We start from the raw sequence: 21,847 nt of genomic DNA, 5'->3' as shown, positions 1-21,847 counted from the left end.
AGTGTTTTTTCTTTTTAAATTTACATTATTGTTTAATGGTTATGGAGTTTATCTTAAAACATTCTTTTACACTAAAACTTAAATAAAAGTTAAACATCTTTTCAAATTATTTTTCAAAATGTCACTGACAAAAAAAATCTACTTTTTGCTGTAATTTCAGCTCTTTTTGTCTTATAGCAAGATTGGCTTTTCAAGCTTAATATATAGTACCCATGTCACACCTACCTTTGTATTTCAAAGAATATTACTTGCAATCCTAATCACCCAACTCACAATGTAGACAAATGTGTCTTTGCTTTTTTTTTTTTTTAATGCAACTACATTCCTTGACTTATATCTAAAGTCAACTTATGCAGATGTTCTATATCATACTGGGGAAATGGAGCATTACCTAGAATGAAAAACTTATTATGAATAAAGAACACAATGGAAATTATGAGTAAAATAAATTTCCTGCATTAAATTAATTCCACTAATATCTAAATGTTATAAATAACAGTAGAAGGCCTTCTTTTTAGAAAATGTAATTTTAAATAATTATACTTTCAAAATTTAATCAGTTCATTTTTAGTATTACCAGTATAACAGAATATTTGAAAAAAAATTAAAATCATAATAAAATCAGGGGTGCCTCAATGACTCAATTGGCTAAGCTTCTGCTTTCAACTCAGGTGTTGTTCTCAGGATCCTGGGATGAAGCCCCACTTCAGGCTCCCTGCTCTGCTGAGGAGTCTGCATTTCCCTCCCACTCTGCCTCTCCTCACCATTTGTGCTCTCTCTTGCTCTCACTTTCAAAAATAAATAAATAAATAAATAAAATCTTTAGAAAAAAAATCATAGCAAAATCAATTATGATTCTCAGGGGGAAAATATAATAATATTGATTTATGAGTTAGCTTCTATGATTGTTGAATCAACTTTATGCTTTGTTAGTAATTTTTATATGATTGTAATATTGTCAGTGTTTTCATCCAAATTGTTTTCTTTTCAGATACTCAATTATTTGTGCATAGCACACAACTTATGGAAAGTCAGAGGAACATCTCAGAATTCATTCTTTTGGGCCTTTCCTGTAACCAGAACATACAAATATTTTGTTTCATTTTCTTCTTATTTTGTTATGTTTCCATCTTGGTGGGAAATCTTCTAATTCTTGTCTCCATTCTATGCAGTGGCCTTTTTTACCAACCAATGTACTATTTTCTCAACCACTTATCCTTTATGGACATTTGCTACACCTCCTGTGTGATACCCAAACTGATTGGTGACCTACTACTGGTTAGAAAAACCATCTCTTATGATAACTGTATGTTACAGGTCTTTTCCTTGCACTTCTTGGGAATGATTGAAATCTTCATCCTTACAGTCATGGCCTTTGATCGCTATGCTGCCATCTGCAAACCTCTCCACTACATGATTATTATGAACAGGACAAGATGCAATCTCCTAGTCTTGGCTGCTTGGGTTGGTGGGGCTGTCCATTCTTTTTCTCAGTTTTCTATGATAATCTGTTTGCCCTTCTGTGGCCCCAATGAAATCAATCACTACTATTGTGATATCTTCCCTTTGCTGAAAGTTGCCTGTACTGATACCTATGTCACTGGTGTCCTTGTGGTTGCCAATTCAGGAATGGTTGCTTTAGTAACCTTTGTTCTCTTGTTTGGGTCTCATGTTGTTATACTATTCACTTTAAGAAATTACTCAGCTGAGGGAAGACGCAAAGCTCTCTCTACCTGTGAGTCTCATATCACAGTGGTCATCTTATTTTTTGGGCCTTCAATCTTTGCCTACCTCAGACCTCCTACCACTTTCCCCGAGGACAAAATATTTGCACTATTTTATACCATCATTGCTCCTATGTTCAATCCCTTAATCTATACTCTGAGAAATACAGAGATGAAAAAAGCCATGAGAAGGGTTTGGTATCAAAGGATATTTTCAGAAGACAAGCACAATTGATTTGTCCTACTCAATATGCTAATAAAAACTTTATGCAAGAGCAAAATTGGACTTGGAATCAGAGAGGTCTCTATTAGCTTTCAGATCATTGAAATCAAATCACTTTATGAATGACAGAGGTGATGAACTGAGGAATTATGAGTAAAGTGACTATTTTACTAGTGGAACTGAGATTGGGTAAGGGCATATGTATATTTAATATATGGCTAAAGGAATGGTGGTTATGTCATATACAGTAGGCAGTTTTGAAGCTGTGAGGCTGATTGTGAATTTTAACATTCATTTGCATGTGAAATTTAAACATAAAGATTTGATAACATTTTGGCATTCTGTAGAAATGAAGAAGATTAAAATGGTTTTCAGAAGTTAAAAAAGAATTTTTTTTGTTATTGAACTTTATTTCCTGCAGAATGTTTATCTAAATCTTATGTGAAATAAATTATGTGATGAAAAAAATCCACACAGATAATTTAGTTCTAAACCAAAGAAAAAGGGATGGTTATAATTGTCCTCTGGGACTGCAGCACCCACTCCTACCCCATCTCCTTGAATTATCATAGGCAGGGACAATGGAACAAGTGGCTATCTACATTTCTGTAATAGTGTTTATTACATCACAGATATTCAGAATGTGAAAAGAAAAGATGAGAAAATTAATAGATCATATCCCTTTCCAGTACAGCTCACTTAGTTGAGGGAACTCAAGGCTACATTTGGGAGAAACTGCACATATCAACTTGCCTTGATATGTAGACATGATAAATGAATTCCATTTCCATCCTAATGGACAAGGAATAAGGCCAATTGAACTCTTAAAAAATAAATTTTCCTTTAGCATAATTCTTGTATTCATTTTTTCCTCTTAAGATGAGGTATAGTCTGCTTGAGGACTCTCTTTCCCTCTCCCTCTGCCTCTCCCACTGGTGCTTTCTCCCTAAAATAAATAAAATTTTAAAAAACAATGAAGGGGAAGGGGGAAGGAAAGGGAGAGAAAATATAAGAAATGGAAATTGTAGCAAGTTTATGTGAAGAAGAATTATATAAATTACAATTTAGGCAAATTATTAATAAAAAAATTAATGTTGTCCTGGCTTACACCACATCACTAATATCAAGTAGTAAGAGAGTATAGCAATGTCTAAGGTTTTGAGAGAAAAAAAATAAGAATGATAAGTTTTACTCTTAGTCTTATTGTCTTTAATTTATACAAAAAATAAAAAGACACCTTCATATCAGCCTAATATTTACTACCCACATGTGCTCAAATATTTTACTTTACTGAAAAATTTCATACCACCATAAGTGATGAATTGGTATAAAAAACTTAAGGGAAAGTCAGAATACAAATAATTGGTATATTTTGTCTTCATCCTCAAGAGCCACCTTTAGTATCATTTAAGGAAAAGAATGAGCATCAAATCAGGAGTCCTTACACTTTTATTTGCATGGCAGTCTACCATTTTTTAATGACATGAGTCTGGTCAAATCAACAAACATCTATGCATCTTACACTCTTCATTTACAATATAAAACTGATAAGTAAAGTTATTAATGTCACTTAATTATAAAATGATAAATTGAAATGCATTTGAGATATTGATTATGGCTAAGATACATGGAGTAGTTATTGCTTAAGACATCAGTCACCTATAACAGAAGTCATATAACTATTTCCATATTTTTTCTAAATGCCTCTGTATTCATGATGTTTTTTTGTCTTGACCATCTTCTTGAAGAAAGTAACCCACAGAGAAGATAGCATGTTTTTAGAGAAACATAATTTTTTAAAAGATGTATTTATTTATTTATTCATGAGAGAGACACGGAGTGAGAGGCAGAACATAGGCAGAGGGAGAAGCAGGCTCCCCGCAGAGGGCCCAATGAGGGGCTCAATCCCAAATCCCGGGATCATGACCTGAGCAGAAGGCAGGCGCCCAACTGCTGAGCCACCCAGGTGTCCCGAGAAACACAATTTTTAACAAATTCTCCCAAAATATTACAATTGATGCTTAACTATACAATATAGGAATGCAAATGCATATTTAATTAACCTTTGGAGTTGCCCAGATTCAATCCAAACTTAACCTATACAATTGTGAATAAAGCCAGCTAGACTTTTTTCTAATATATCACAGCAGTATTTATGAGGAGCATAGTCATCTTTCAACAACTTTCCTCCTGCTGTGCTTTATGAGTTAATATTCATTTTTAAGTCATAACCTATTTATGTTACATTGACCTCTCAAATGCTACTCTAACTATTAAGACCTTTGTATTGAAATCAATTCCAAAGATGCCTTTAATTCCCATTTTGACCAATATTATGAGCAAGAAAAAAGGTGTTATTGATTAATTGTATTTCTCATCAATGTCAATATGCAGAATTTTTATGAAATGTTTGTATTGTATCACCAAAGACCCTGAAATTTTCCACTAAGGTATTTTCCATTAAGAATTTAATGCACACACAAAAAATACTATAATAATAAAATTAAGGAATAAGAAATTCATGATAAGAAGTCATAAAACACATATGATGTCCAAAAATGTAAAAAAAAAAAAAAAAAGCAAAGGCCAAAAATCATATTAAAATACTCCATGTACATTGAATGTAATTATTGCTGGAAGCAGAAGGAAATTGGTTTTATCTTGTCTTTATGCCTATTTCAACAGTTAGTGATACTATGATGACTGAAAAAGTGGTTTGAAAAAATGTGTATGTATATATAAATGATATATACTAATATATATACTGTCTAGCTATAGGGATACTATGTTTGATAAACTTTTTAAAATTGACATTTTCTAAAAAGCCAGTAAAGGAAGATGATTTGGATGTTTTCACTTTGGAGGATGATGAGTTCATAGGAGCAAATGGTCTTCGGTGGTGAGGAACTTAAACTAGAAAGATTCAAAGGTAGGGGCTGTAGAGCAGAGCCTGGAGATGACCACATGTTTGGGAAATCAGAAGCTCAGAGGGGATCCCATGGACGTCCTGAGCTGAAAATAGGAATAACTGTGAAAACAGGACCTAGACTAGAAAAGGCATCTTTAAGCAAAATGTCAGAATGTCTTGAATAGGGTTTTAGTGGAGTGACCTAGGTCAAAGGGTAGAAACTTTCAGATATGAAAAGAATCCTGTTCTGAGGATGCAACCACAATATGGAGACTACAGCTAATAATACGATTTTGTATCCTTCAAAGCTGCTGAGGGTAGATCATAAGCCTTCTACACCCCACACACAAATAGTGGTTAATTATGTGAGGTGATGGTAATAATGTATTATTAATAATTCCACAATGTATATGTATATAAAATCATCATATTGTACACTTTAAATATATATATTTGTGAATGATTCCTCAATAAAGTTAAAAAAAAAAAAGAACAGATTTCCTTAGGAGGGTGGGGAAAAGACCAAACGAAATGAAATACCTAGACTTGCTTTCTTTTTTTTTTTTTTTTGACTATTTTAATTTCTTTATTTATCAATAGTATCCAAAAAAGGGGGAGGGGGGAGAAAGAAAAGAATCAGGAGTTACAAAAACAAGTTAAATGCAATATGGAAGCCTACTAATACAAATACATTTCACAAACACATAGGCAACAGAAACATGTTCAAATTGCTTCTTGAAATTTGATTCTTTAAAGACAAGTGTAAAGGAAAGACATTCAGATTTGTCCACATGGGCTTACTAGCAGGTGGAGGAGCCCTGCTTTCCAAAACCAGTGATGGGAGTCCAGAGTCATGGCATGTGAGGTTTCCATGAACACTGAATCCTAACAGGCGCTATAATATGTTAGTAAAATCATATACACACTGAGAAAGCCCAAGGAAGCTTGCAGTCTAAGCCCTGTGCTTGTAGAGAGCTGGAGGAACTGAACCTGATTTAATCCTATTTGCTCCATGCAAAGCTCTATGCAAGACTCCCCAAATTAGGCTATTTAGCAGCTTTCCATGAATGGTCATCAGATTGTGTTTCTGTGGTGCAGACAATAGCGTCCCTGCTTACAGGAGAATGCAGATCGCTCTAGGGAAATCCATATTGCAGGGTAGGGTGGTCTTAGATGGCAACCACTGTCCTAAATGTAACTGGTGAGGAAACACTTCTTGCTTTAAACAAACTGGTATTCCCACCCTCTCTCTCTCAGGGTCCAAGGGCCGGCAAAACTCAGTCAAGGTGTGCTGCTGGGAGTTCTCCAAGGCAACCGGAGAGGGAGGTACATTTCAGAATGCACAAGTGGGGCTTGAAGAGAGCTTTTAAATGGAATGTATACAAAAGCTCAGAATTCTAAACAAAATGGAATATTCACCTTTCGAAGGAGAACAAGGAAACTTGTTTAGAAGGAATTCCACATTGAGCACAACTTTCTCAGAGTTACCTATGCAGTGCAATCTATGTAATTTCCCCCTCATGGTCTGTAATCTGCCTCCTGAAAATGAGATCTTGTGTCCAGTTTTTAATCTTAGTTGTTCCAAATGCATCTTAAACATGGTAAATAGTGGGGTTAATACTCAGAGTCCAAAAGACAGGAATGATGGACTTCTCCCCAGTCACAGTTTGAACACTCAATTTCCATTTTTCCCTCCTCTTAAAATGTGAAACCATCTTTTATCCTCATCTTGAAAGGGTAAAGCTATTTCTGTTTCCAAGAAAGTTAAAGATGGAGCACAGAAGTGAAGGCAAGGTTGGGAGTGGTTCTCTTTTCCATTCTCTTCCTGGACAGACTTTACCCGAGAGGGCTGTACATCGCAGCACAGCCCAGGCAGCCATCCAGACTGAGGTAAGATTTGGTCATCTTGGTTTTGGCCATCTGGCCCTTTTGATGTAACAGTAAGGTTTCATTTATCCTAAGAAGAAGGAAAATCATAGGAACCTGTACTCTTCTGGACCAATGATCAGAACCACAGAATTTATAATTTATCAAAGTGATAGGTTAATGCACTCCTACTTGCTCAATGAGGAAAACAGAGGCCCAGAAACAGGAAGAGACAGGGCCAAAGTCACTCTCCTAGTTAGTGGTGGATCAAAGAGCATATTAATAGGCACACATATCCGAGCTCTGCTTGGCTGCACTTGTCTCCATCCTTTGGAATACTGATTTGCATGAACTTATTAGAATAAATGGAAACAACAAATTAGCTTTTTGGACCTTAAAAGGTTTGTACGGAGACGGAGACGCTTTGTATTCCCCTGGCTTCTGTCTGAGGCACCCACTGGCAGACTGCTGATACAATGGAAGCCAGGGGGACAAAACTCTGGGCTGCATCTAATATGTTGGAAGGTGGGAGGAGTCTGGGTTATAGCGGTCCCTGCACCAGAAAGAACCCCAGACTCTCCTATCTCTGAAATGGTAGGACTACTGAAAAATAATTACAAAAGCTTAATTTCTAGTCAAGAAAATAAAATACTAAAAAAAACCAACAATAATATAATGATAATAATTGAAGAATGAAGTCAACTTGCCAAAAAACAATTTTACAGAAAAATAGCACCTTTGGTAAAAAGTATTTCAAAAATTTGGTTAGGTCTCTAAGGGACTCAAAGTATACAAGTATCTGCATCATTTGTGTGCACCCTCCCAGAAACTCCAAGTCTAAGGGACACCAGATAACTAGAAGGATATATCTAGAAGCAATGGTTGGGGCCATGAGAAGCACAGATGCTGGAGGTCTATTATGCTGATGGCAACAGGAAGGGCTGGACGCAGAATGTGTTCCTCTCCCCTGAGCTTCCCAAACCCCACCTCTGGGGCAGCCTGCAGAGTTCTCTCTGGCATTGCTTGCACTACCCGCAGCATGTTTATAGCTGTGGCAGACTGTGGTTCAGATCTGGGTCCGCTCCTCTCCTAACCCTGATGCAGTATCCTTACTTGTCTCCAGCCCCTGAGCACCATTTACAGTTGCTCTCAAAGCACTCCTAGAAATGAAGGCTATGGCCCTTCCCCTCCTAGCTGGCCGCCCCCATTTCCTTTATTGCAAAACAAATAGACAAAATAAAAACTCATTGCTATACAAACAAATACTGGTGATTTGGCGATTGTAGCAGACACTTGCATATATTGGACTCAGCGCTGAAGTGGAAGAGAAGGTGCCAGACTCTGGACACCTTCCCAGGTGCCTCCTCTTTAGATCTCTTTGGTGCTCATTTTCTTGGTCTTTTCAGCTGTTTCCTGGTGCTTCTGGAGCTCCTGGACATATCTGGTCATCTCCTCCTCTGTCTGGGTCTGGGTCCCCTTCTGATTCTTTCCATCACAGGTCATGGCTGTGCAGACCCAGTTTCCACAGGCACAGACGCAACGGTTACAGTCCACCTCGGTCTCTGCTCCGTCTGCATATGTCTCATCCTCCAAGGCACATTTCTTCTCTGGAGGATTGAAGGTCGGGTTGAGACACTTCAGAAACTCTTGGAAGCTGAGTTTCCAGTCGGCATTTTCATCAGACAGTTCAATGAGAGCATCAACACAGAGTCCTCTAAGCAGCTTGTTATTCTCCTGGTCTGCATAGGTAGTGATGTTGATGGCAGTCTCATTCTGCTCCACAAATTTCAGTAATTCACTGGAGTCCAAGCGAGAGTCACCATTATCAACGTTCTTAAAGTACTTGTCTAGGATTTCACTGTAGTTGCTGCCTTTGGAGAACCAGCCATCTGGAATAATCTCTGCTTCCAGCCACTGGATGATGCGACGCCGGAGCTCATCGCGGTTGGACTGATAGCAAACGACTGGGCTGGCAGATGGACTCACGGATTTCTTCTCTTTGCAGTGTCCATCATAATCGACCTGGATTTTGGATCCAGTGAGGCAGGCGTCTCGATGCAGCTCACAGTGGTTGAGGTAGGTCTTGCCGTTGCTGCCGCACACAGGCCTCTTGTGAGGTTTGCATTGCTCAATGCAGAGGCAGGTGGGCTCTCCCTTCTCCGTGACTGCACATTCCCGGCCGGCTCCACAAAACACATTGGCACAGATCTTGGATTTGCTCCTTAGTTCTTCCTCGGCGTGGACCCAGGCGACCGCCACCAGCGCCAGCGCGAGCCAACGTGTCCACATCGTGGTCCCGTCCCGGGGTCTCCGGAGGGCGCGGGCCAGGGCGGCTGCGGCGAGCTCGGGGGGAAGCTGGCAGCTCCGCGGCGCGGCAGCCTCCGAGGAAAGCCGACCTGCCCCTAGACTTGCTTTTAAGTTAATTCTTTGAAGGCAAATCCAATATCACATTCTACCCTGGGCAGCTACAGTGCCTTGGATATGTCTTGCCATGTATTTTCCCCATATTTAATTAATGATACAGAACACACAAAGAAGGGCAGCCTGGGTGGGTCAGCAGTTTAGTGTCACTTTCAGTCCAGGGCAAGATGCTGGAGACCTGGGATCGAGTCCCAAGTCAGGCTCCCTGTGTGGAGCCTGCTTCTCCCTCTGCCTGTGTCTCTGCCTCTCTCTCTCTCTCTCCTCTATGAATAAATAAATAAAATCTAAAAAAGAAAAAAAAAAGAAATGTGTGTGTGTGAATGTGTGTGTGTGAGGGAGAGAGAGAGAGAGAGAGAGAGAGAGAGAGAGAGAGAGAGATGGGGGCCAGGGTTGGGGGAGTGAACTGAGAAGGAAATATCACTCTAATCTCCATATGAATAAAAAATTAGAATACCGCTATCATCTCTAGAGTCAACCACCCTGTCCTCACTCCTCCCCTTCCCCAGAACTAGCTATTCTTTTAACATTTACCTGCAATCTCCTCCTTGCCTAGTGATCTTAGTTAAGCCAAGCACTTATCTTAGCTGTTACAGAGTTTTCTCCTGAGTAAAATAAGAACACAATGGGTTCTTGTGGAGATTAAGCAGGAGTACTTAGTGTATGACACACAACAAACTCTCAGTATGCATTTGCATGATTTATTCTGCTCACACAACAAGCGCATTGGAAGTCAGCTCAAACTTTACATGCAGGTATAAGAATTTTGGGAAAAATTAAAATTTTTCAAATGCAAATTTTGTTCAAACACAAGTTTTCTTTTTCAAATTACTTTTTAAAAATCTTCTAAACCAGGGATGCCTGGGTGGTCTAGCCAGCTAACCATCCAACTCTAGATTACAACTCAGCTCCTGATCTCAGGTTCATGGGATGGAACCCTTCATCAGGCTCTACACTCAGTGGGGAGTCTGCTTGAGGATTCTCTCCTTCTCCCTCTGCTCTTCCTCCTGCTCATGCTCTCTCTTCTCTCTCTAAAAATAAATAAATTTTTTTCTAAACTAAATGTAATATGAAATAATACTATGATTTATTCATTTATAATTTTTCTAGAAATTATAACTGAAAAATTAAAAAAAGAGAAAATAATTCTCTTAGAAAATACAATAAAGACACTTTTTGAGGCAAGATGAAGACCTTTGGCCACCAAAAGGGCCAGGGTTGTCCTACACTCCTGTCAGTTTATAGCGATTACAGAAAGGATAAGGCCCTTAAAGAAAAAAGTTCCTCAAATTTGTTTTCACTACAAGATTCCTTAAGTGCAGGGGAATTCAGTCATTGGGGCCCAGAGGAATTTCTGATGATAAATTCCTAAATCACACGCAATGTTAATTGTGGCTTGCACGCTGTTTATAATCCAGATCCTATTTTAGGGGCACTTGGTCTAATAACTTAGATCTAAAGGAAATCTGCCTGGTGAACTTATATTTGGAAAAGTAAATCCAAACTACTTGGAAAGAACAGTCCATGCTATAGAATAAAAGAAATGTAGTTTTAGAATGTATTTTCTATTAAGAATTAATTAACCCCATGAGCTTGGACATCTCTAGAAATAATTTTAATGATGAAAATACAGATTGTGATTTGATCTCTTTGGATATAAAAATTATTCCACTTCACTTCAAACTGTCACCCTAAAGGTATGACTTCTCATTGTTTGTGTGAATATTGGTTAAGTGGTGTCAGTTGTCTCTAAAATAATACAAGCTTTTTTTTCTGCGATTGGCTGAGTTATGCTCAGTGAAATGTGAATTCAAGAAGCTGAAATGAAATGCTCTGAACAGTAGGTGAGTGACCAGAATTTCAGTGAAGAGAGAGAGGACACTGGAAGGAAGAAGCAGGAATGAATCCACAACAAAGTAGAAGGACAATGTATGGTAAATTATTTCTCCTCCCTTCCCATTACCCTGCTTGATTCTGTGATATACACTAAATGTATTTTTGCCTCCATTGTATCTCTAACAGACTGACTCCCAGTTCAAGTTACATACAGGCATCTTCTCTGATTTTTATAGATTAGTTTGTTTTGAGGTTGGGGCAGTGATAAATTCAGAGAGCTGACCATTTGCCTGGTGGCTCAGTTGGTTAAGCATCTCCCTTTGACTTGGGTCATGATCCCAGTGTCCGGGGATTGAATCCTGTCTGGCTCCCTGCTCAGCTTCTCCCTCTCCCTCTGCTTGCCATTCTCCTTGCTTGTGTACTCTATCAAATAAATTAATAAATCTTAAAAACAAAACAAAACAGATGCCCATTGAGAGTGTCATATGACATTCTAAAGAGATAGGCACACAGTCAACAGGAAATGATGCTTAGGTGGATAGCAAATCTCAAACAAAAAAAACACTTTTAGGACTTTTGGGGTGAGTTAACAAAGTATTGATTAAGCAAAAAGTGATTCAGGTTACCAAGAAAGCGATAAAGCCAAAATTCAAAGGACAAACTCCCTGCAGTAACCACTATCATGATTACTGATCCCTCCCTCCTCCTTCAGAAAAAAAGAAAAAAAAAATGCCCCAAGAATTAATTTAACTGAAGACCCTACTCACATTACCAAAAAATTCAAATGAAAGTATCTCAAAACTTGAATCTCTGTTTACCTTATCTCTGTTTATTTTGTTGCCTTCCCTGTTTTCTGGGAATCAATTTCAAGACAATAATTTCCATTATGGAGTATTTTATTTATAAACCATTTGAAATCATTGATGTTATTTTTTTAATCATTTACAAACATTTACTATTAGTTAAATAAATGGTGGCCTATATTTAACAAGAGGTAGAACAAAGATAAAGTAATTAGAAATAGTTATCAAGTCCCTACCATGTACTGGGTGACTTACACATTTTATCCAATGAATTCTCACAGCATTGTCAGCAGGTAGATGTACTCACCAGCGATATATTTATCCACTCCCAATATGGTGATCTGAGAAAAAAACAGTACATGCCAAAGATCATACAGATCAGAGAGACATGGCTAGAATTTAAATTTGTGCAACCATTTCTTAATATTTCAAGGCAGAATGTAAGACAGTCTCTCTGTCCCTCAGGAATTTAGGATCACAAAAATTAAGAATGTATAGGGTTTATTTTGGCATAGATTAAAAATGGTCAGTTGGGCACTCTTAAGTAATGATAGTATCAAATATCTATTGAGTACACACTAAGTATCAGTAACTATGGTAAGTACATAACATTTTGGTAAGTGTGTTGCTAAGTGAGACATGTTGTTTCAGATCTTGACTCTACTAATTAGGTCAATGGTCTTGAACTAATTACTTAATTTCTCCATGGCTTGGTTTCCTTCTTTATAAAATGAGCTTATTAATAATATTTACTTAGAATTATTGTGAAGATTTAAAAGTTTTTGCTAGGCACGTGGGAACATTCAAACTGTAAGCTAACATAAAAATTATTAGACCTACTAATAGTGTAGTAAAGTAATGGAATGAGGCCATATATTCCTTTACAGCAAAGCCATAATATAAACCCAACCAGGTTCACCCCATTATGTTCAAGGTTTTTCAGAACTTTAACAATAGCAGAGAGCCCAAAGGTTGTGCAAGATCTTAACTGAAACATATAAATTATCAAGACTAGATTTATCCTTTTTTTTTAAGATAGGGACCCTAGAACCAGTGAATGCAAGTTCCTAAACTGAATGAAGAGCTATAGCAGAGAAGAAATTATAATCTTTTTTCTAACCACTGTTCTTACAAAGGGACAATTTGTGGCTGTAATAGCACTGTTCATGTCTGAGAACATGACAAGCTTCAGTGGTTTTTTATTCATTTATGTGAGCATAACTTTCTCACTCTTTATAAGTATACTACATATGCAGGAAAGAGGAACCAATTGAGTTTGTAGTTTTGTTTGAGTATTTTTGTATTTTATAGACTAAGGGAGTTTGGCTTAATTTGTTATCTCATTTTGTCATCTGCATATCAAAATTAGAATGGCTGAAATGGTTTAAGGACCATGATTTTGGAGGTTATCTGGTTTTGCGTGAAATAATTAGGTAATAAGAGAAAAGGAGTTTTTAACCTTAAATTTATTTTGTCACTCTGATACCATGTCTTTTATGTATGAACTCAGACTCTAGATTCAGAGAACTCTGGTTTCAAATTATATTTTGCTAAATACTAGTTAGGTGTTCTATGTATATTTTATCAGGAAAGCTTCAACTAATTTTCATTTCTGTAAGGTATTATTACCCTTGCATGTGCATCAAACTGGGCTTAATACCATATTCATTTAGATAGTATTTTTTCAGAAGTACTCACAACTATTTTTAAATTTGAGACTCATAACTCGGATTTATTTAGGCAACAAATAACTTGTCTATATTTTAGACAAAAGTGTTGAGGGAAATGAAGTTCAGAGTTCACACTTAAAATTGATGACTAGTCAAAGGTAGAAATTAGAAATCCTCTTGCACTCTGAAATTGAGAAGCTAGAGGAGTGCCTGGGTGGCTCAGTAGGTAAGCATCCAACTCTTGATTTTGACTCAGATAATGATCTCAGGGTCCTGAGATTGAGCCCCAGGAGACTGCTTGAGGATTCTGTCCTTCTTTCTTTGTCCCTCCACCTTACTGTGCTCTCTCTCTCTCTAAAATAAGTAAACAAATCTTTAAAAAATTAAATAGGGTAAAGTTTAGAAGCTAGAAATATAGACAGTAGTCTATACTTGGTGAACCACACAAGTTTGGAGACACTGAAATGAAAAAAATAGGGAAATTAAACATCTGTGGACTTGAGAATGGAGAAAATTGGAAATCAAGCCCCATATTTAGCAGTATTGTTTTTTTAGGCGGTTAGACCACACATTTATTTAGTTGGAAAATTAATTTGGTATCAAAAGAAGACAGAATGACTGGTTCTACCTGCATACTCTAACAACTAGCTTCTACTGAGGATTAATCTCATGTATGAAGCAAAATTTTCTTGTTTAATTTTGGAGGAGAGAAAGAAGAAAAACAATTCAGGTGGTTGTTTATTTCACCGTATATGATTAGAAATGGTTTCATTTATGTCCATCCAAATGAACAAGCAATTACTTTAAGAATTGGCCAAGCCAGTATTTTAAGTATTATTTCTAAAAGACTGTATATTTACTTATAGGTAAGAAGAAATTTACATAGTGTCATTGGAAGCATGAAACCTAACTTTTTTAATCATCCTTTCTAAGCTAATTCTAAATCTTAAAATTATACCAATGAAATACATTCACTTGTTTTAAGGCCCCATTGCAAAGGAATATTGTATTTGGTGGGTTCTTAATCTCTAAAAGAGAGTGATGAGGGGAGGATTTCATAATTAATTGATGAGAAATTATAACTACAAGATTAAGTCAGAAGACATATCACAAATTTTAAAGAAAGATGGTAAGTATTGGTGATGCATTTTGAGGTCAAAATTCATAGAAAAAAAATAATTCAGTCATGTGGTTATCAGTTCTGTTATTTTTTCATTAGCCCTGAGGCTCAAACTAAGTTAGCAGAAGCTATAGGTCAACCACAACTAAACTACTCTTTTCACATATCAAATCCTGTAGGTTTAATATAATTGTTAAATGATGAAGAGATTGAAGCTATCCTTATTCATTCTATTTTCTATATACTTTTTTTAGCTTTTTAAACAATTTTATATTTTTTTCAGTAATCTGTATGCCCAACGTGAGGCTCAAATTCACAATCCCCAAACCAAGATTTACATGCACCGAGTAAGGCAGCCAAGTGCCCTGTATTATCTGTATACATTTAATTAAAATCCCTTCTATTTGGAACTAGGATATTTGGTTAGTGCAGATCTCAAAGTTACCTTCCTGCTCAAAATAATTTTATAATATTAAAATTTCATTTTCTACATGGGAGTCATACTTTCTGAGCGTCAATATTGGCAACTTTACTGATTTGGTAACACTAACACTAAGGATTGGCAGAATTAATATTGTGAAAATGTCAATGTTACCCAGGGCAATTTACACGTATAATGCAATCCCTATCAAAATACCATGGACTTTCTTCAGAGACTTAGAACAAATTATTTTAAGATTTGTGTGGAATCAGAAAAGACCCCAAACAGCCAGGGGAATTTTAAAAAAAGAAAACCATATCTGGGGGCATCACAATGCCAGATTTCAGGTTGTACTACAAAGCTGTGTTCATCAAGACAGTGTGGTACTGGCACAAAAACAGACATATAGATCAATGGAACAGAACAGAGAACCCAGAAGTGGACCCTGAACTTTATACTCAACTAATATACGATAAAGGAGGAAAGACGATCCACTAGAAGAAAGACAGTCTCTTCAATAAATGGTGCTGGGAAAATTGGACATCCACATGCAGAAGAATGAAACTGGACCACTCTCTTGCACCATACACAAAGATAAACTCAAAATAGATGAAAGATCTAAATGTGAGACAAGATTCCATCAAAATCCCAGAGAAGAACTCAGGCAACACCCTTTTTGAACTTGGCCACAGTAACCGGAGAAGGACAAACAGTGTATGTTCTCATTCATTTGGGGAATATGAATAATAGCGAAAGGGAATATAAGGGAAGGGAGAAGAAATGTGTGAGAAATATCAGAAAGGGAGACAGAACATAAAGACTTCTAACTCTGGGAAATGAACTAGGGGTGGTGGAGGGGGAGGAGGGTGGGGGGTGGGGGTGAATGGGTGACGGGCACTGAGGGGTACACCTGACGGGATGAGCACTGGGTGTTATTCTGTATGTTGGTAAATTGAACACAAATAAAAATTAATTTAAAAAAAAATCAGCAATTAATACTCCAATGTTAATAAAGCAAGGGTCATTTCTTGATTTGTTTGAGTTTCTCAACCACTCTGTGGTAAAGTTCTGTCAGATTTTCTTATTTTACAAATGAGATGATTTAAATTTTAAAAAATTGATTTGTATCCAAATTCACACACTGGTATTATTAGTATTGGAACCTGGGTCCCAACTGTTTGTCTTCATATAAACCTTTTCCCATATGTTTTTTCTTTGAATTATGCAGCATCAAGAGTCTTTAAGGGTTTGGCAAAAGGCATGCATTGAACAAATATTGAAAAGAAAGTCATACTATTATTCAAAGCACTGTGAAGAAATTGACTTGCAAATTATGATACACTGAGTTAAGAACAAAACCACAAAGGTAAAATTGCCTTCTGCTCTTCTTCCTTTTGGATTTAACTATTGCTTTATTCTGTGGTTTGTTTAAATATATGATTTGTATTGATGTGCCTATAAAAATAAACTTTCCATATAAAACATCATCATTTTACTGTCACAAATCACTAAGAAAAAGATAAACAAGCAATTGAAAAATTATTCAAACCAACTCCGGGGTCTCCTATAGAGATTTTTTTTTTATCTTCTACTTTGTAAATATATATGTTTCATATAAATCTTTAGTTTTATTTTCTATCTAAGTATGTAACTATTTTGAAGAATAGATTCCACTAGTGAGCACTGTCAAGCTTTCCATTTGCCTCTATATCATTTAACAACTTTAATAACTTATTCTTGCATCTTTAACAAATTTGAGTTTGTAAGAACCCAGAGAAATATCCCTTTCAAGGACTTTGTTGTATATTCCTTTAGAATTGGAAAATGTTTGGCAGTCAATAGTAATTTTTAGACTTTTAAAAAATTTACTGATTGAATTCACTCATTTTTATTAATGTTAAGATCAAACAAAATGTCCTGAAAGATTGACTTATAGAAATTTCATGAGACTAATCAGAAAAAAAAAATCATTAAATATCAGATTTTATTTTCTAAAGTTCTGTGATCATATCTATTAAATATGGTTTCAGGTTACCAGTTTCATCATCCATATTCTCCATGTGCATGTCTGACATTGACTTGTACATTATGTCTTTTCAGGGGACTGTTACACATTTTTATTGCAGTGGATCATGGAAAATAGGAACAACATCACTGTGTTTATTCTCTTGGGACTGACTCAAAACAAGAACATGGAAATCCTCTGCTTTGTATTAGTTTTATTTTGCTACCTTGCTATTTGGGTGGGAAATTTGCTCATAATGATTTCTATCATGTGCAGTCAGCTAATTGAGCAACCCATGTATTTCTTCCTTAATTACCTCTCACTCTCTGACCTTTGCTACACGTCAACAGTGACACCTAAACTAATGACTGATTTACTGGCAGAAAGGAAGACCATTTCCTACAGTAACTGCATGACACAGCTTTTTATCCTGCACTTTCTTGGCGGTGTTGAGATCTTTATCCTCACAGGGATGGCCTACGACCGCTACGTGGCCATCTGCAAACCCTTGCACTACACCATCATCATGAGCAGACAGAGATGCAATGCAATCATCACAGCCTGTTGTACGGGGGCGTTTATACACTCTGCCAGTCAGTTCCTTCTCACCATCTTCCTCCCGTTCTGTGGCCCCAATGAGATAGATCACTACTTCTGTGATGTGTATCCTTTACTGAAGCTGGCCTGCACTGACACACGTAGAATTGGTCTCTTGGTAATTGTTAATTCAGGTCTGATCGCTCTGCTGACTTTTGTGATTTTGATGGTGTCCTATTTTCTGATATTATACACCATCATGGCCTACCCTGCAGAGAGCCGCACCAAAGCTCTTTCCACTTGCAGTTCCCATATCACAGTTGTGGTTCTGTTCTTTGTGCCAGTTCTCTTCATTTACATTCGCCCAGCCACAACTTTTCCAGAAGACAAAGTGTTTGCTCTTTTCTACACCATCATTGCTCCTATGTTCAATCCTCTGATCTACACACTGAGAAACATGGAGATGAAGAATGCCTTGAGGAAAGTGTGGTGTCATCGTTTATTTTTGGAAGGGAGGGAACTCATATTAAAAGCATTCCAGAATTTCACTTTAGGATTCCACCCTGAGCCCTAAGTTAATAAGAAATGATATATACAAGGAATGTACAGTGATTGCAAAAAGCTAGCTAGCCCCAGATTGGAGCTCAGAATCTTTAGCATTTTCTTAGACTCCCTTCTGATTGGACAATTGTATTATTTTTAAAAAATGTTTTTATTTCATTTTTAATTAAAATATTATTGACATACAATATCCTATTCATTTCAGGTATACATACAGTGATTCAATATTTTTATTTTTATTTTTTCCTATTCATTTTTTAAGGATTTTATTTATTTATCCATGAGAGACACAGAGAGAGAGGCAGAGAAAGAGGCAGAGGGAAATGCAGACTCCATGCAAGAAGCCCGATGTGGGACTCAATCCAGGCAATCTGGGATCATGCCCTGAGCCAAAGGCAGACACTCAACTGCTGAGCAATCCAGGCATCCCAATTCAATATTTTTATACATTTTGAAATGATCCCCACAATATGTCTAATTATCATCTGCTACTATACAAAGTTGTTACAATATTATTGATAATTGGACAATTTTTATTTTTTTCATATCATTGTTACTCTATTCTCCTCACATACCTGTCCCAAGTCCTCCTTAAATTGATAGTTTATTTTGAACATGTAATGAAGTCTTTTCCTACCTCCTCTTGACTTCCACTATCACAAGAGTATGCTGCTATTGACAGAAACTAATAGGAAACCAATTGGTAGATAAGAAATATTGGTAGATTTTACTCCCAGCATCTCAAGGCAGAGCATGTGAAGGTAGGTTTTTGAGCTGAGGGTACCAGTTACACGAGTATTTGGCATTCATAAACACTCTTCTGTATGATATTTGAACCTGATTAAGAAAGAAGATTATCTTCATCCTTTCACTGAACAAGATGCTTCTACTAATGTAGTCCCATTCTCTTCCTTCCAGAAGGAAAAGTATCATCCTCAACATTCTAGACAAAGTTAATTTCAATGTTAGTTTCTCTTCTAGTTCAGGTATAATCCTTCCCCAAAAATCTGTAATCCTAAGAACAGAGTGTAAAATTACTTAATACATTGCTACAAGTGTCTTTTTTTTCTGTAATTGATATTGAGAATTAGTTAATATTTATACCTTTATTTCTTCCACTGCCTCATCATTCTTGCCTTTCATTTCGGGCTAACCTTTATTATTGGGGTGCACTATCTACTCATGTGAACCAAATCTTCATTCCTGAAATTCTGAATCTTTAATGGTCCTGCCATTTTTTTAAAATTAACTTTTGCTATGTTATGGAAATTTTAAGAGATGTTCTGCATTCCAGATATTGATCATTCATGCTCTACTGTGTCAGACAAATAGATCTGATATTATCAATACCAATTGATCTAGCCCCCTTTTGTCTTTTGGTTTAGTAGAGGCATGACGAGCCCTCTGTATTCAAGTGATAACTTCAATTTCCAATTCAATAAAACAATTTTTGTGCCCCTTAATGAAAACAGAACCTCTATAACTGAAACCTAGATGCCAGCTGAGCTGAAAAATGCTGGCACAGGAAGCAAAAATTCTATAGAGGACTTTAGTATAATAATAAAAGAGATATTTGCATATACATCTTTCTATTCCATAGGATTCTATAACTGATTATCATGGCTATGGGAGGAATAAAATCTTGGTCAACCATCTTTGAAGTTAAAACTCCAGTTTTTCAAGGTGCTATTTCTCAGTTAGCAACTCTGTTCAGTAAGCCTTTCTTCATTGTTATCTAATCAATTACTGTAGAGAAATGGTGTATGGATGAGTTTGCTAGGGCTACCATAACAAAATATCACAGACAGGGTGGCTTAAACAACAGAAATATATTTTCTGTCAGTTCTGGAGTCTAGAAGTCCAAAGTCAAAGTATTGGTGGGTTTAGTTTCCCCAAAGATCTGTCTCCTTGGCTTAATAGATGGCTGCCTTGTCCATGTGTCCTCACATGGCCTTCTTTCTGTACACACACATTCTTGGTACTTACTCTGTATGTCCAGATTTTTTTCTTTTGAAGATACCTGTCACACTGGATTAGGGCCCACCCTAAAGGCCTCATTTTAACTTAATTGCCTCTTTAAAGGCCCTATCTCTAAATATTCACGTGCTGACTTTCTTGGATTTATGTATTCAATATATGAATTTTCAGGAACTCCATTTAGTCTATAACAGAGTATATGGTAGAATCAATGAATTCATGTGTGTATGTCCACTACCATGCTTCTTTTACTCTGATTACTTGATCAGAATCAGTCCTAAGTGAAATGTCATGATAGTTAATAAGACATTCCATAAGTCTATGCATTGTGCTGCTCATACAAATATTATAATCAGGAAAGACAAATCCATATCTGGAATAAATGTCTATTTCTGTGAAGAAAAATTCTGTTTTCTCCATGATGGAAGGTTTTAACTATAATCAACTTGCCACCACAGGACTGAGTACTGTATCTCTCTGAAGAGTGTACATGTTGGGCACTCAATGTTGGTGTGACAGACAGTAGCCTCCAAAGATGGTCACAGCAATATTTCCTAACTAGTCCATATGGAGAGACCATATGTAGAGACTAGATGTAGAATTTATGGCCAACAGCTCATCTGATGTCTGGGTCCACAGCCAATATCAACTGCCAGAGTTATAAATCAAAATAGTCCCAGATAATTTCAGCTGCTAGCTAGTGAACACTCCCAGCCTTTGAATTTTCTAGGAGACCCCAGACATCATGGAGCATAGACCAGCCATCCTATGTATAAATTTCTGATCCATAGAACCCAAGTACATGATAAATTAGTTGTTTTACACACTAAATTTGGTCATAACTACAAACATTTGGTACTCAGTGTTAACAGAAGCCAAATGAACCTTCATGAGGTAAATTTCACATTTTTCACCCCTAACAACAGCTTTCATAGGGTGCTTCCTAAGCCATCTTGACTACTTGATTTTTAAGATTTTTAAAAGATTATTTATTTATTTATTTATTTTAGAAAGAGAGAGTGGAGGAGGGGCAGAGAGAGACAGAGAGAGAGTTTCAAGCAGACTCTATGCTGAGATTGGAGCCCCATGTTAGGGTTGATCTCATGACTCTGAGATCATACAACCTGAGCTAAAACCAAGAGTTGGATGCTTAACTGACTGAGCCACCCGGGTGCCCCACACTATGGCTGCTTTAGACCTTGACTAATGTGTTAGAACTTGGGTAGCTGAGAAAGGAGGATGGCTGAGATCCATGAAACATATAATCTTGTCTACCACCATTGAGAATTTCCTCTGCAATATATACCATGTAGTGAGCATTTGTATAACTCCATGAGGTTTATCCATATATTTTGTCCATGAGGTTTGTTCATATATTCACACCTAGTACCCATACATTCGGAATCCCTAAACACAAGTGAAACCATTAGCAACTGCCATGAATTGGAATAGATCTATGCCTCTAGTTATCTCTTGGTGTGTACAAAGTAGACAGCCAAATCCATTGGTTGAAGATTTGCTGTGAAGATTTTCCTTAACCCCTATCTTTTTTTTTTGAGACTTTTGTATTTGGGGCTTTAATGCCACAATATTCCATTTCTGTTAGTGCCAAAAGGAACTAAATATAAACCGATACAATCATGTATTTCTGCTTTGGCCAACTCCCCATAAAGCTACGGGTATTGACTGAGAGAAAGGAGATGAAATTTTATCAAAATTTCTTGAGCCTATGAGACCTTAAGAAAATAAGCATCATTTTGCAAGGAAACAACTCAGGT

At 36.8% G+C, this 21,847-nt stretch overlaps 3 protein-coding genes across 3 annotated transcripts; 2 read left to right on the top strand and 1 right to left on the bottom strand.

Moving 5' to 3' along the window:
• Window positions 1–1,023: 1,023 nt before the first annotated feature.
• LOC129514964 (olfactory receptor 4P4-like) lies at window positions 1,024–1,959 on the top strand. Its single transcript, XM_055333654.1, has one exon. The coding sequence runs from the start codon at window positions 1,024–1,026 to the stop codon at window positions 1,957–1,959; it is 936 nt and encodes a 311-aa protein (XP_055189629.1).
• Window positions 1,960–5,428: 3,469 nt separating this feature from the next.
• On the bottom strand, window positions 5,429–9,115 carry LOC129514969 (follistatin-related protein 1). Its single transcript, XM_055333658.1, has one exon. It carries the CDS (start codon window positions 9,008–9,010, stop codon window positions 8,090–8,092), a length of 921 nt encoding a protein of 306 aa, XP_055189633.1. The 5' UTR covers window positions 9,011–9,115; the 3' UTR covers window positions 5,429–8,089.
• An 8,006-nt stretch (window positions 9,116–17,121) lies between these two features.
• Window positions 17,122–18,105, top strand: LOC129514921 (olfactory receptor 4P4-like). The gene has a single exon (XM_055333611.1). The coding sequence runs from the start codon at window positions 17,122–17,124 to the stop codon at window positions 18,103–18,105; it is 984 nt and encodes a 327-aa protein (XP_055189586.1).
• Window positions 18,106–21,847: the final 3,742 nt, after the last annotated feature.

Source organism: Nyctereutes procyonoides, unplaced genomic scaffold, assembly GCF_905146905.1.
Source record: "Nyctereutes procyonoides isolate TBG_1078 unplaced genomic scaffold, NYPRO_anot_genome, whole genome shotgun sequence".
Lineage (NCBI taxonomy): Eukaryota > Metazoa > Chordata > Mammalia > Carnivora > Canidae > Nyctereutes > Nyctereutes procyonoides.
Note: the sequence above shows the minus strand (reverse complement) of the source record. Positions and strands in the feature narration are given on the sequence as shown.

Excerpts from the sequence above, each read along its gene's own strand:
- LOC129514921 (XM_055333611.1), top strand. The coding sequence starts at position 17,122 with ATGGAAAATAGGAACAACATCACTGTGTTTATTCTCTTGGGACTGACT.
- LOC129514964 (XM_055333654.1), top strand. The coding sequence starts at position 1,024 with ATGGAAAGTCAGAGGAACATCTCAGAATTCATTCTTTTGGGCCTTTCC.
- LOC129514969 (XM_055333658.1), bottom strand. The coding sequence starts at position 9,010 with ATGTGGACACGTTGGCTCGCGCTGGCGCTGGTGGCGGTCGCCTGGGTC.